Source organism: Brachyistius frenatus, unplaced genomic scaffold, assembly GCF_029030835.1.
Source record: "Brachyistius frenatus isolate BFR_SWC_R1_liver_20210118 unplaced genomic scaffold, ASM2903083v1 Contig_15, whole genome shotgun sequence".
NCBI classification, from domain to species: domain Eukaryota; kingdom Metazoa; phylum Chordata; class Actinopteri; family Embiotocidae; genus Brachyistius; species Brachyistius frenatus.
This window is the reverse complement of record NW_027210614.1, coordinates 2006302-2022500: the sequence shown is the minus strand read 5'-3', so window position 1 is coordinate 2022500 and position 16199 is coordinate 2006302. Positions and strand designations below refer to the sequence as shown.

Below are 16199 nucleotides of genomic sequence, written 5' to 3'. Positions count from 1 at the left end.
GCACGGTGAATTTGGCAGTTGAGAGATGTCTATATCTCGACTTCAATAAATTCAATTTAAGTAGGCTATATATTTCTGTTGCACTACACGTGTACAATGTTAATCATGAATTCTATTTTAGTATAGTTTATTACAATCACATTAGAAAAAAAAAAGTTCTAGAACAAGAAAGAACAAAAATCTCATTACAAGCTCCCTACTTTGTGTAGGAGTAAAAGGAAGAGTAAGGAGCAAAACCTAAATACACCGAAACTCATTCAAGATAATGAAGCCTTACTGTACATTACATTCCAGATGTCCTTAGTTATAATGCTATAATACAACCTACAGGCCCAAATCTGGCTGCTGCTTTAGAGAGCAACATAACAATCGGAGAGTTTTGTATTAAAGATTTAATTACATGACAAACAGGAAAATGCTGATCTAAAACCAATATATAGATCTCCGAGGGCAATGTGTAATTTTTACAGGAATGTTTTTTAAAACGGGTTCAGTGCGTTACATTTATGTTGCCATCATAGACATAGGTGTTTAGATTTGCTCTATAGCTCTATATACAAGTAAGCCCCCCTTACCCCCTTTTTTGAAAAAACAAAACAAAAACAAAAACGGTGAAATGGCCGATTACTTTTGACACATCAAGCCACACAAAATAAAGAAACAGTATTGTATGAAATATTCCCACAGCTACGGGACGCTTATCTTCTTTCTGTAAATGCAAAATAAAATGCAGTTTAATCAACCAGTATTTGGGGCATAAAAAAAAAAATCATATTTAATCAAACTGGAGTATCATGTTCAGTACCTTCACCAAAAGCAGCACATTTCTTTTACAAGCTGGAACCTTCACCACAAATTAGACCAAAAAAAGCTGGTGTTGTACAGCTATTATTAAGCCAATTCCTCAAACAGTTGTGGTCATTTTCCACATAATGCCCCATCCAAGATACACATTTCAAAAAGCTCACACCACTTTTCCTTTGGAGAATAAAATCTGACACTTTCTATTCATGAACTACTGTAATTCTCAATAGTTTAAAGCAGCTGTCTGAGTGCCAAGAAAAAAAAAATCACACTGGACTCTTCAAAACCAAGGTGACGATAGATTATAAAGATAACAGATCATCAATGGACCGACATTTCTATCACAAACCAGGAATTGTCTGAAAACAATGTAAACATTTCAGTGATGATGTACAGTATGCTTCTGTTTTAGCGGCATTAGACTGGATTTAAAGGGAGCAGTATGGAGATCACGTCTTCAAAAATAAAAAAAAGTACACATTACACTGACAGCAAACCAAAAATTAAAGGATAAAAATAAATGCTGTTTACGCAAACCCCAATCTAAAACACCCTAAACCAAACTATCAGTGCAAAATGGGGCCCAAACTCCTTAAAACAATCAAAGAAAAAACTACATGATGTCAGTATGCATATTCTAAATGCATAATTTAAAATAGAATCAATTTGTGTGTAAACAAATAAAAAAATAAATAAAAAAAACCTGACTGAAATCAAGAATTGAGAGCACAGATGATCAATAAATGCTTTATGGCAGACGGAGTTTCCTAGAAGATCATTTCAAACTCTTCCGGTGTTGGCCAGACTTCAATATTTAAAACTTGAGCCAAAACCCTTTAAGTGTAAAGCAGAAGACAGTCAGGGACCTGGAATCAGTCAAGGTGCAATATATTTATACACATTCTTGAACCATGAAGTCTATGGTGAAACTATTCATAAATATAAAGACATCTTACATATTATGTGGCAATGGAAGTTTAACAGAAGAGTAATAAAAAACCTGTCATCAAATATTTTCTCCGGTTATTAAAACTTGCATGCCAAACACATGATTTTGGAGGGGATTAGTAACAGCCAAACAACATGAGAAGTTTGGTATTTGTAAAAGAGACGCTGTGAGTTTTAAATTGATGATGTGCAGTCCTCCTATGCGTCACGTGTTTAGTTCATGTACAGGTTCATTCTGATTGAGGTTGTTGTTCCCCAGTCGCCTGCTCGGGCACAGTCTCCGAGACGGGGGGCTGATCTTTGACACGGCTCTCCGAGTTACCCAACGACTCGTCACAACGATCTAAAACCCCGTCTGTTGTACAGGAAGACGATGAATCGGGCACCGCCGACTGCTCGATTTCTCCTTCAGAGGAACCTCCAATGACACTCGTTTCTGTGGAAACCTTTCCCTGATCACCTGCTAGTGCTATCGGTTCTGATTCTGGTTGGTCAACAGTGGCAACAGCTTCACTTCCAGATGTGACACTTTCAGCTTGTTTCAAGTCCTTCGGTTTTTGAGCAGGCGTCGACGTCACGAGGTACAGTTGGACTTTTGAAGGCTGTCCCAAGACGAGTCGCCTGTGTGAAAGGAAGAGGTCAACATGTTCTTATCAACTATTTCCAAACAAAGTTTAATGTTTGGAATGAGTAATGGACATTTGTAACCGGCTACTGTATTTTTCATAGAGGGAAACATTAGATACCAACTTATTATGTCATCTTAAAGGGGCACTCCAAGTTTACACATCAAGGTTTACTAGAGACAGGGAGCCTATGGAAACAGTACTACATGTATAATGTGGTCAAGTCTGAGTAAAATAATGAAATGATGTCGTAGTGATGTCATCAGAGTTAGCTGAGCTTGAGAGGAGTCGGGCCTGTGCAGAAACACTCACCACACAGAGCATGTTATTAGATTTGATGTCTGGTTTGATCCCTGTTTGCTGCGCTGTCATAAGCAGTAACCTCATGAGATCAAGGACACTCCAGTTGCTCTCTACCAACTGCAGGACCTCAGTGCATTATGGGAAACACCTTGCTGTCCCCTGAAACAGCTGATTGGCACAGGTGCTTCACAGAAATTCCCAGTGTCTGTTTAATTGTAAAAGTTAAAAACCACAAGAGACTCAAAGGGTCAGTGTAGGATTGAGGGGGATCTTTTGGCAGAAACTGAATATAATATTCATAATTATGTTTTTATTGGTGTATAATCACCTGAAACTCATTGTCATTACCTTAGAATGAGCCCCTCATCTTTCATTTTAGTGCGCTGCTCCTTGTCTACGTTGCACTGCTGTTTTTCTACTGTAACCCAGAAGGGACAAACACTGGCTCTAGAGGGGGAATTTCACGTGTTTTACAGCAACTGTAGTAATCTGAAACTTCACCACTAGATGCCACTAAATCCTGCCCACTGCTCCTTTAATGTATTTCATCACTGTGAAGCAACACCAACCTCTCAAATCAAATAAGACATGAAGATTCTTAAATAGACGCCCGTACCGACAGAAGTTCAGCTCAACAAATCGATGACGGAAAAGTGTATTCATTTCTGCCTTGCCCCATTTATGTCTGCAATTGTGAGGATATTTTAACTGTATTGATATTTAGAAATTCTGTTTCATTTATTTAATATGAAAAAGAAAATTCTGAAATCATTGGAAGTTGTAGGATGCAGTGTCTGTATCACTTAACAAACTCTAGATACTAAAAGTCAGAAATGCAATATGAACTCAGAAGAGTCCCTCTTTAAGAGTTTCAGAAATGTTTAGAAAATGTTCTTTGGTCTTTTTAGTGTTTTATGGAGATAAACGATAAACAACATGGTGTAACGCGGGCAGTAGTTTCTACTCACACTCGATCTTTGGCTTTGGTATCTGCTGAGTTAAAAACAAGAAACAACCTTTTCAAGAAGCTTGTAGCACTAAACTCGCATGACTCAGGTGGTACGATTATTTTTTTTTTAAAACCTACCTTTCTCCTGAATTACTTTGCATACGTGATTTGGTCTTTCACTTAAATGTCTGGTCATGAGGTCACCTCCTGACGCATCCACAAGCAGGTCACAGCTAAGACAGACCAAGGTGGATCTGAAAGAAAAAGAAGAATCTTCTGTCATTTACTGATGACTTGGAATTTACTGATGTGTAAAACATAACTTATGACGTGTACTTACTTTAACGTTGATGAATTTTTCTTGTGATCCATTTTCAAAAATCTGTTTTTGGTGATGGTACTATGAAATCTGACAACAGTGCAAAGAAAGCTTTGTCACAACATTTGTCAAAAACACACAATGGGCCTTAAAAACAGACTAAAAAATGTTGATTCAGTTCAGGTTTTATCTCACCTTATCATATGATTCCCGATGGCAACTTTGCAACTTGTCCGATATTTGCATGCACCACAATTTGAAACCATCGGGAAATGAGAGAAGAAGTCGTCAACTTGAGAGTTACACTCGATGCAGGTGTAGCGCCCTCTACTGACACTGAAAACACAAAGCACAAAATTCAATCATAAACGCTGATGTATGTATATACATACAAAAAACGGGTCAGATTTTACGATATTGCAAAGGATGAATGACTTAAATTTCTGTTTGGGTGATGTCACATATTTTAACATACTTATATCTCTAACTAATTTCTCATTTTACTTGTCTGCCGAGAGCTCTGCATGTTCCTAATTTTATTCTGCTAGTCTGAACTCTTCAATTATACCACTACATTATCTGTCTGATCTGCTTAACAGCCACCATCATGTGACTGAAGCTGGCATTTCTGTTTTTGATTACTGAGCCCAATTAGCCAAATATCACACTCATTAATTTTTAAAAGAAAGAAATCTTGCTTTACACCGATTATTTATAGCCAGCCTAATGAGATGTGTCCAGAAAATTAATTGAAAACACAATTAGCTACTTGGTGTGTTGCTAGACTTTAATAACGTCCATTAATTTGCTCCCGCCCTGTCATGAGTACCCAGGAGGAGGGGCTCTATGTTTGCCGTTGAGAGGGGGGGATCCTGAATGATTCAGAGGGCTCAAAGTTGGTCCTGTCTGGGTTTATAGATTTCCCTTTTTTTTTCAACCACATGCATCTCAACCAGCTGATGCAGTTCATAAAAAGAAATGATGTTCACTTTGTTCGAGATCACAGTGTGAACATTAATTTCATTCATACAATAAGGTCATTTGAACAGGGTCCTAATATTTAACTTTGACAGCCTTTCATCAGGTCAGCCTGCATTAAGCCCAGTGTTACTACTTCACACTGACTTAGCATTAGACTCTGTTAACACTGTGAAACAGTTAAAAAAGGAGCAAAACAGGGAGAATGTATTTTTCCCTTGTTAAATAGCCACAATGCTAAACCATCACTGGCAGTCTGTCAGATTCAGGTGTGTTACGATCACAGTGGCTAATGTCGCCTGGAAGTGATGGGCAGCAGGCTACGGAGGTCTGGTCAGCTCACTACTGTGAGTGACATCACTTGGAGCAAATGAAGAAATGCTGCACAACTGTTCAGTCAAACTGCTGTGTGAAAAAGCATCAGTTAACAACCTGAGGTTCTTAAGTGTCAGGTTGTGCTTCGAAGATCGACCGTCTTGCTTCTTTGTCGCCTTGGCTTTCCCGGCTCCGGAGGCGTTAGATTTAGACTTGGATACGCTGGGTTGGACTTTGGTTTGATGATTTAAACTTGGTGCTTCTGGACTGCCAGTGAAGCTGGATCGCTCAGGCGAGACAAGCAATACAGGATTCTTTCCTGTGAGGGAGGCTCGGATGGTCACCTGTTTCAAAAACACAATATACACTGACACTGATTTAAATATGTATTAATCTATGAATACTGAAAACATAGAAGATCAAAGATAAATGTCGTACTGATCTTGGCATGACTGGGTCAGACCTTTGTACCCGGAGGAAGGCCCTCCAGGGCTTTAGGTTTCCTGAAAGTCTTGTGGACGTGCGTCCTGTGCTCCACTTTCTCCTTGTAGGTGAGGAAATTCAGTCTGCATTTTCCACAGCGGTGGATCCCTTTGTTCTGAGAAGAAAAAAAAACATCACAGGGCAGAAACCCAAACGCATGATTAAATAGCGGTGTGACTCGAGGCTAATTGCTGAGATGTTTCATTTGGATTCACTGAAAGAGTCAAACAAGTGTGAAAGAAACTACTTTCTTTGCTATTAATAGAGCAGCGATTAATTCTGTTTGGTTCCAACTCTACCAAATGTATTGCTCCTTTAGGGTAGCTGAAGAGAAGCAGCTTTTATTGTCAGCCTTTTAATGTATTACAGTAAGGTGCTCGGCAGACAACCAAATCAATCCAAACCTGGAGCTAACAGTTCAAACCAAAAGTTTGTTCAAAGTCTCCTTTTATAGTCTTTATTATAATTCTATTATAATTTTATAAACAAAATGTGTTAAATTATGACTCCAAATGTTTTCAGAAAGGCTTTACTGTTTTTACCGAGTGTGTGAAATCAGCATCATACCTGATGTTTCATGTAGTGTTGCATGTATATGTGACTAGTTCTGACAACTTTGAGACAGAAGGGGCAGAGAAGGTCTTTAGTGTTTTCATGGGCACTTCGGAAATGTGTCTCCACATCTGAGAAGAAAGAGGACCTGAAGTTGCAGACCTGTGGAATCAATAAAACAGAGTTTCACCGTCAGTAATCGTTTCTCTTAAAACATTAAATCAAACCCTAACTCGGTGATGAGTAACAGACCTGGCAGACATACGGCATTTCCCCCGGTTTGTGGTTCCCCTTCATGTGTTCCAGGAGCAGCTGCTCGGACTCAAACGCCAGCTCGCATATCTTGCAATTGGCTGAAAAGAGAACGAAAAGAAAATTACAAATGACCCGAGTTTCTAACCAAGTGGTCAAGCCAGACTGAGCAGTTCAGATCATCGTGTATATACTTGAGGACTCGATGGGGCTGTGAGCGCTCTCGATGTGGCACTGCAGCTGGAATGGAGTCAGGTACTGTCGGTAGCAGTGCTGGCAGGTTGTGTGGCTTTCCCAGCTCTCGCTGTTCTGCTTTTCCAGCTCCAGGTGGTGTTTCATATGGTTCATGAACCTGCAAGGAATGAAGGAGACACACACACACACACACACACACACACACACACACACACACACACACACACACACACACACACACACACACACACACACACACACACACACACACACACACACACACACACACACACAGAGAGAGAGAGAGAGAAAAGAACTGTCATGTAGCTCTTTCACATGTAGGAGCTTATGAGCGATCAGCCAGCCTTCTCCTGTAAGACCGCTGTACATTTGTGACCTCTGATTAAAATGGAGACTTTAGAAAGTAGGCAAGGTGAAGAAAAGAGAAATAAAACATGTAATTATAAATATCTCTGGCCATAGCAGAACAGACATATAGGCATATAGCCTGGTAAAAAGCAAAACTTGGGTCCATTCCATTGAAAATAATAATTAATTCATAAGCAATAATTCCTCTATACACAACGCAAAATCTATTTAATCATGGTTTCATTAACAAAAGGATAAAATCTAATTAAGCTGAAAGGTTAAAACAAAAAACAAAAATATATACATATACATATATATGCAGTGTAAGAGGCACAAGTGTATAATATTAGTTCATTTGAATTTCAGGAATATTAATAGTTTAATTTCTGATTCATGCTCATTGTGCAGTTATGACGGCAGCAGGTGCCAAACAGAGAGCTGCATTAGACACGGGAGCACATCGTTTTCTACCGTGTGACAGAATGTAATATTTTGTGTTTTCAGTAAACGTTTTTCTTGGAAAAAACATCTCCTGTCATTCACGTCAGAAAGAAAGTCAAACGATAAATCAAACGGAACGCCGCAACATGCAGTAATATTAAGGAATATTTACATTAGTAGATGAGGAAATATACACATTAAAACAAATTCGACATTTAGTAGTGGGGGAAAGATTAAATATTCATGGCCTGTGTACTTGCTCCAGGTCCCAAAGGTTTTTAAGATAAATGAAGTATTCTCATTGCACCTCACTCTCTAAGCATGTATAATGGCTGTTATAATATCAGCAATTACACAAAGACTTTGGTATTGCCTAATGATGCAGTGCCCGGCGGCAGCAACGAGCACCTCCACAGCTTTGCCTGCCACTGCTGCCCTGAGGAGGTGCGGCCCATTTTTCAGCCCGTACATTCTGCTACCTCAGCTCCCCTAATAGAAATTTTTATGTGGATGAACTGTGACCTCCACTGTGAGAGTGCGGTTGCGGTACAAATGTGTTTCCCCATTAAAAGCAGCTTACAGAAGCTTTTTTTGCACTGTTCTGAAGCAAAGTTATTTAATCAAAGGCGCAGTTTTTACACCACCTAAACTAGCTGTCATTTTTCATCTTTAGGCCCATGAGGGAAAACGGCCTGATACCATCATCCATCTGAGAGGAAAGCTGTAGTTAGGGCAGAGGAACGTGTCCACCTTTTCTTTACTGGCACAGGACACACATCTTTACACCTGTCTGCCTTTTGAGAGCATATTAATCACTATACTGTAAGAGGCCACTGATTTCTCAAATTGATTTAATTCCGATTCCCAAGATCCGGATTAGATTTAATTTTCCGATTTGATTTAATATTGATTCAGTAATATTTCTGTTACAATACCAGTTTTTCTTGGATATGAAACAGAAGCTCAGGGAAGTGATTCTGTAAGTTTTACAAGAAACCCTCCAACACAGTGCATTATCAAAATATGAATGTTTACATTAAGAATAGACCCCATAGAAATTATATTTAGGCATTTTTTTTTATTCAACAACAACAAGCCTTTACAAATTCCACTCTTTAGAAAAGAATTTGATTATGACCTTGTTATTTCAGTTATTTTATAGAACAAGAAAACAAGTTATCGTACCTGATGTTGTTCTTCAGGACTTTTAAACAGCTTTGGCACTTGAAAGTCGTGTTGGTCTTCTGTGCCTCTTTCTTGCTCACATCTCCCTCGAAGCGGCCGTAGTAGAAGTCTGACACCAGCATGATGCGCTTGTTTGCGCCGGCGTTCAGGGCTGATGGAGCCGTACTGCCCACATTTGCACAGCAGTTCTGAAACAAAGATGTTTTACGTGAATAAGCCAACTTCCTTTTCATTAAAGCAAAGATTCAAACATATTAAGGCATTTTTACTCGTAATGAACTGACATCTGAGTGGATACATGTCAGTAAAAACCAAATATAGAAAAATAAATCGAAGAAAAAAATAATTCATGTCATTATGGGCTTTAAAATGTATGTAAACTTGTTGACAAAATAATTTGGTCCGTCAATCCCATTTCCCCGAGTAAGACCAGTTAATATCATGTAACTAACCATCTGGTCTTTTAACAACAAAGTTTCAATCTAAACAGTCGACAGTCTATTGCATGCCAATGTTAACCGAGAGTTTTACTCACCATCAGGTGATATTTCATGGCCTGCTCTGTAATAATTTCTTCTTGACAATTTGGGCACTTATTCTTGATGATGCCATTTTCCATTCTTACTATTACTTTTGCGGGTGCTACAGGAAACCAATTACATGTTAATTATTAAGATATTACAGGACAACGGAAACTAAGATTAGGGTTTGTTTACCATAATGAGATTACAAAATATTATCAATGAAATTGCTCTCGAAACTTACCCACGTCAAGTTTAGCTCTTTTTGCTTCGCTGTCCATTTCCTGTGGTGTCGATATTCGCGTGACTAAACTTTGATCTGTATGACATCCGAGATGTTTTAGTTAAGAGACAGCTGGTTGAATGGTCAAGTAAGGCTCAAACATGACACTAAGAAAATTACCTCTCTTATTGTTAGTGTCGTTCACAGGCACAGAAAAGGTCTGAAAGGACTGAGAGTTGGTCCGCGTGGGTTGCAGCTGACTAGATGTTGCAGAATACAAAGCAGGACTCTGGACGTTAGACAGAGTCACAATGTTGTTGCTAATTTGTTGCACCTGAGGCCTGTGGACAGCACCAGGTATCACTGTGCCCGGAGAGACATGCTGAAAAAGCTGCTGCTGACCAGCTGAAAGACAAGATGCAAACTTTCCATTACCAGATTAAAACTACAAAGTCACTGATGAGAGGGAAAAGAAGATTTCCTTCTTCGAGGCTTATTACGCTCAGATTTACCTGGTACTATTGTGAATGATGTCCCGGGAGGATACTGGCTCCCGAGGGAGGCAATAAACTCACTGGTGTTTGTTAGTTGTGGAGAGGTGACAATAAAACCCTGAAAAAAGAAACACATCCACACTAAACAGGGTTTTGTTCTTAGGCCTGGGATACACTGCCTGCGTGGTGTGTGTGCGTTAGCTATCCCGCGCTGCTCAGCTGTGGCTTGGTTGTGTGTGTGTGTGTGTGTGTGTGTGCGTGCGTGCGTGCGTGTGTTCACACTTGCCGAGTGGAGGGAGGGAGGGGGTTAGGAAAACCCCATCCTTTTTTATGGTAAAGCCTCACCGTGCTATAATTGGATTTTTGCCGATTACACGATGTACGTGATCACAGATCGTTTCTCTGTATATTTCAGCAGCCCACACGCAGTTTGCATGAAAAATAGGCATCAGGTCCGTTTTATAAATGACGCACAACAGGCGCGAGGCGTGAGACGCACGTGAACTGCACATCCCAGCAGGCGGTGTGGCTGCTCTAACCCGTCAATATGGACGCTGAAATGAAAACACGGCATGCAGCAACAGGTAGAGCACGCGCCACGCATCCAATGTGTCCCAGGCCTTATTGCAGATGACTTGCAAAAATATAATTGAACACTCAAACTACCTGGTTATTGACAATAACAGGCTGCGGAGTCACTGTGGTCAGACTGGGTGGTGCAGCAGTCACTGCATTTCCAGTTATTCTCAGTGGCAGCATTATTGGTGAGGGACCAACAGCAGGCTGAGGAGCAGGGAGCTTTATCTCTGGTTTCCCTGCACTGTTCCTCCGAGGAGGTGGAGGGTTAGGCTTACCGTCCTTTTGGTTATTGGCTGGAAGAACATAAAAAAGGGCCAAAATAAGTAATACATCAAAATATTTGTCTATATAAGTGCATTAACTGAAAGAAACACTTGTGCAACATGCTAGAAGACAAATAAACAAAAAATATATTTGTCAGAAAAACAACAATAATCAACATCAATTTAATCATAGCCTAACAACATTAAGCTAACATTGAATCATCGAGGGTGATTCCAAACTAAATGTCATACTATGGTTATGAAATGATTTGTGCTTTTGGAGCTTAAAAGCAACAAAATGAGGTGTTTAAATGCAACACAAATATATGTTAAAAATGTGCTTTCACATACAGAGCACTCCAACAAAGATGGGCTCATCGTCGTCATCCTCTATCAAGTGAACTTCAGGGACTTGTTTCTGCCACGGCTCTAGCTCCTCCTCTACGCACTCCATAAAAAGTTCAGACATTGTGGACCTGCAACAGAAAAACAGGAAACACTACTTGTATAACGTTTCTACTGCAAACTATGATGAAATATGATACGAGACATTTACTCATGTCACAATATTCTTTCAATGACATCTAAACTGAGAAGTTAAGCTGGCTGAAAAATTGACTGAACTCATTAGAAAGTGGTGACCTGGCGATGTTCCTGAATGTTGAAGAATAGGGCTGTCGCAGTTATGACATAATTGCCTAATCCCAAATATTTTAGCTGACTGCAATCTTTTTGCATTATTGTTTACAATCATTTATATGAAAAAAGAGCTGCATGAAACGAACAGAAAAGTTACATTTCCATCAAAATTTCCATGTAATTCTTCCTCCATTTGAGGTTTGCCCGGCGCTCTGTGATGTCTACTTCTCCTTCTGTGATTTAATGGAACATGAGTCCAGATTTATCCCCACCACACTACATTGTGTATTTTGATCATTGGCACCTGCCAGCATCAGTCCTTCCTTTGTTTATGTCAGTAATAGGCTTTGTACATTAGTGTGTTCACAAACCCTAAAAAGCAAACAGAAATGTAATTTTATTTGTGTTCCAATGTTCTTTGCCAGTAAATTACTTTTCTCCTTCTTTGGTTTATGTGTATTATTAATCTAGGATCAGGCTTATACTATAATAGCAGCATAAATGAACAGAAAAGAACAATTAAATTGTTCATCACAATTATTTATATGAAAATTGTCAATGAAAATGTAATGATCATAATTAGTGACAGCCCTTTTGAAGACAATCTTTCTCGACATTTTCAGCTTTAACCGTAAAGCCTGGTATTCATGACAGAGATCCAATGAAAGAAATGAGTCTGGGTTGTAATTCAAGGGTGGTTCTAGAAGAGGAAATATTTGAAAACATGATTGCAGAAGATAATTGACATGTAAAAATTGTACGTGGCAGGAAAATCAATTAAATCTATCTGTTTTGGTTTCAGAGTTGGTATTGTGCAAGTCAGCTCACTTAGACATAATTCGTTTTATTATAAAGACCGGCGCTCAAACACTGCAAATCTCAGGCTGACAGTTTTGCTGAATATATGAGGCACTGCAAAAATGACTACATTTCAACCACCACAGAATGCACGTTACTGGGAGGAATACGATTAAGGTGTGAAATTGGAGGATGGATTTTCTGCAATGACAATATTCTGCTTACTGCAAAATCTACATTTCACATACAGACGGTCAGCAATTCAATTCCCCAACACCCATTTCCACAGTAATGAACTAACCCTAGTACAGATACACAAAGCCTGATAAGCGCTTTTCTGGATGGAGCACTTTAAAATGAGAAGCCCTGACCATAGAAATGCTTCCATCTTCACAGTCTGGTCCAATTTGGATGTTTCTAAACTGCTGGATTGGCTGCACCACTATCTACATTTTTTTCTTCCGGGAAGCAGATGTTCTTTTTGAATGGAGGGAGCGCTCAGAGCAAACAGGCGTCTGCCAGGCAGCCAAGAAAATCACCAATGTCATGTTACAAGCGAACTCTGGTGGAAAGACACTGTTACGTGTTGCGATAAATAAGTCTCGTTCCCAAGAAGTGGGCAGCTTATAAAATTCATCACAAAGACATAAATGAAACCATAAATAAAACCTGAAAGGGGAAAATCTGAACAATAGAGTTATCTAGAGGTGTATTAGACAAAGAGAAACACTCTGGGGCTGACCAGGTCAATTTGAGGGCTTAAAGCTAAAAACCCAAAGCCCTGTAATACGGAGCACTAATAAAGTTGTTCTGGTTAAAATGTTAGCAAACAGCTGTAAAGCATTACTTGCATTCATTTGGATTCTTGTTTTTCTGGATATCTGGTGAAAGTAAGTCAAACATGAATCCTTCTTTTCACTCCGTTTTGGTTTCCAACATCTCCCTGAAGTCTCGCCTATGTTCGGTCTATTTGGTGTAAAGTGCTGAGCAGGTATTTTACTGTAGGTGTTCAAGCACCTTCTTTTGCTAAGCAGCTGTCCCTTAAAGCTGGAAGTGAGATTAGACAGAGGGAAATCTGTGAGTGGTAAAACCAAAATTACAGGCTGAAAGACACTAAAATGCTTCGTGGAACCGGGCGATAATTCTGTGTGTTCACAACAACAACTTCACATTATGTGGACTCCTTTAGACGACTGTTACTGAAAAAAATGTTAGTGGACATTTGAACCTGAAATTAACAACCTGTCAACACAGAACTGACACAATATCACTTTATAATGTTGCTAAGGTCCACGTGTTAGCAAACCACTGCCAATTTACACATCAAGCAGAATCAGAGGAATATTTCAATTCAGTTGTGTTTCACTCCACATCGCAAATCACTCAAGTTTTCTTATTAATTCTCCACCAACTCTTGGGAGAAATTTCCAGCAATCCAAAACTCCAATTTATTCCCCAGCTGGTCACTAGCTTTGTCTGTCTCACATCAGTGTGCAGGTGGTTGTTTGACGCTTCTCATCTGAAGCTGAAACAGACTGAGCTTTTTGAGTCTGGGGCTGAAATGAATACAACTATAATAATATCAAATGATCTTCCCTTTATTCCCCCATTTGATTTTCCCCTTTGGGGCTTCTTGATAAACCAACTGCAATATGTGTAACCATTAAAATAGTACAAGAAAATACCTTGAAAAAGAAACGTGACAAAGACTGCAATACGTATAGTGGTTAATCGGATTTGATCAGGAATTAATTAGGGCCTATTATTGAAAGAAGATGGCGACAGCATTGATTGCTGATGCATCTTCCAAACCTCTGATCAGATTAAAATATCATTTCTACTGTGTTATATTCCTCACAACACTAACGGGGGATGATGTAATTGACTAAATTCTTGTTTATATGACAGGGAATAAAAGACATACGTTTTTTTTTTTATTAATATCGAGCGATAAAGTAGATTTAGTGAGATTATGTGAGGATGTAATGATGCTGCTTTGGTTTGAAGATAGCTGACCTCTGCGAGCTAACACGGTCGCCTTTTAAATAAACATATAAAACACACATGAACTGAATGAGATCGTCACTATTCGCGACATTCAGCAGTCACCGGATCATCTTCTACAAGCTACCACGACCTGATGTTGTGTTAGCCGAGCTGCCTCGCCTTGGGCAGCTCTGTATGCTATTAGCTTCCCGAGGAAGCTAATGCTAACACTCGTGATGTCAGGGCTCCTGTTTCTAAACTGATGCAGTCTGCGACGGGGCTAACACTTTAAAACGACAGCACGTGTTGCCTCCAAAGCATCACCTCAACCACGTCGTTATCGGTTATCGATCACAGTTGCACAACGTTAGCCAGCCCTGCGTTAGCATGCTCCCAGAGAGGGTGGATGCCGGGACAAAGACTGCACCCGGAGTTTGGTACCCCGGGGTTGGGGTATCAGCCTACCTCTCTCGCACCCAGCCTCTGGCTTTAAGGACAGAGCCGTGTTCAGACACCGATATCAGTGAAGTCCTCTCCGACCGGAGGACGCTGGAGTTCAGAAAGTGAAGTGCGGGTGTGTGTCACACAGGAGAGGAGCTGCGGTGTGTCGCTGCTGATCAAAGGCGGCGGAAACGCTCCGGCTGTCTGGACCAATCACACAGGCAGCAGCGTGTTTCTCAACACTTCCTGTCACTATTTGTAGTGCTTCCGGTTTATCTGGCTTTTTTTTTATATTTTTTTTTTTTTTATAGATTGACTATTTTTCTCTAGTACGGTCTTTTATGTCAAGAGATTCATTCATGCTGTTCGTGTCGGCTCAGGGAATATAGGATGTGCTATGAACTGGTTTTAATGACTTTAGCTGGAATTTATTGTGGTTACATATAAACTGTAAAATCTGACGTGATTTGACTCTTTGAATATTGACAAGTTTTTATTTTACCTGTAAATTGTGAATAACTGGCTAAAAGCGCTCCTTAGATATCCCATTCACAAGAATAAGGCACAAGCTGAAAACAAAACACTTCTGACGACAACTGTCGCTGGTGAGATGAGATAAGACTTTATTAATCCGAGGCCGAGAGAAGAAATAGCCATGGTTTGCTGAGCAGCTGAAAACAAAACACAAACTTTGTAATAACAGTTAACAAAAATGACAAGACTCAAACATCAAAGTACATTAAATGTCTCTTTGGTGCTTTCCTCATTACCTACTTCCACTGACAATGGATTCCTTAGTTGGGGAGAAGCCACAATGAAGTCCTGAAAAATACAGAACCAGAGTTCATAATCTAACATTCACTACTGGATTCTGTTAATCAACCAGCTCTATTTTCTCTAATGATCAACGATATAGAGCTCTATTATTGTGAACTCTCGGGCACATGACAGTTCACAGTGAAGTGCTTCTGCTCAGTGCCCAGTTATTATTACCTGGTCAATGAGGTCAATAGTTTCCGTTTTCTGAAGTGCTGAAGTGTTCACTGCATGTTCCTGAAGAGGTGAAGGCTCTGGCTCAGAGTCTGTTTGATATTTAGCTCTTAAAAAGAAAAAAACATCTAACATTTTTTTGTGAATAAACATTTTTAGCTATGAATATCTACAACAGCACACAGTGAGACATGTTGCTCTAGTTTAATCTATCTATGATATATAGTTCATTTTTTAATGTTTAAATATGAATATTAAAACACCAGCAGCAGCTCCCTTTGACTTGCCTGTGATTTTATGTTTTAACTATTATTTTTGTTTTAGTTCAGTACAGGAATCAGATGTTTAAGATAAGATAAGATAAGATAAGATAAGATAAGATAAGATAAGATAAGATAAGATAAGATAAGATAAGATAAGATAAGATAAGATAAGATAAGATAAGATAAGATAAGATAAGATAAGATATGGCTGCAGCTCTTCTTCACATTCCAGGAAAAAATTTGACTGTGAGGATCTTAAAAAGAGGCCAGCACATGATTGGTG

The 16199-nt window shown here is 39.4% G+C and overlaps 1 protein-coding gene across 3 annotated transcripts; it reads right to left on the bottom strand.

Annotated features, from left to right (window-relative positions):
* Positions 1-377: 377 nt before the first annotated feature.
* Positions 378-14851, bottom strand: LOC138618056 (zinc finger protein 280D-like). Of its 3 annotated transcripts, none has more exons than XM_069693534.1 (18): positions 14688-14851; positions 11151-11275; positions 10624-10829; positions 9976-10075; positions 9644-9868; positions 9485-9559; positions 9255-9361; positions 8720-8907; positions 6724-6881; positions 6530-6630; positions 6293-6439; positions 5706-5840; positions 5360-5586; positions 4145-4285; positions 3971-4039; positions 3769-3884; positions 3650-3674; positions 378-2373 (listed from the first exon to the last, which is right to left on the bottom strand). In XM_069693534.1, the coding sequence occupies exons 2-18, from the start codon at positions 11266-11268 to the stop codon at positions 1983-1985; spliced, it is 2529 nt and encodes an 842-aa protein (XP_069549635.1). In that variant the 5' UTR covers positions 11269-11275; positions 14688-14851; the 3' UTR covers positions 378-1982. The 3 variants fall into 3 exon arrangements, with proteins under 3 accessions (XP_069549635.1, XP_069549636.1, XP_069549637.1); XM_069693535.1 differs by having other exon boundaries at positions 3650-3671; XM_069693536.1 differs by lacking the exon at positions 3650-3674 and having other exon boundaries at positions 2241-2373.
* Between the last annotated feature and the right edge of the window lie 1348 nt (positions 14852-16199).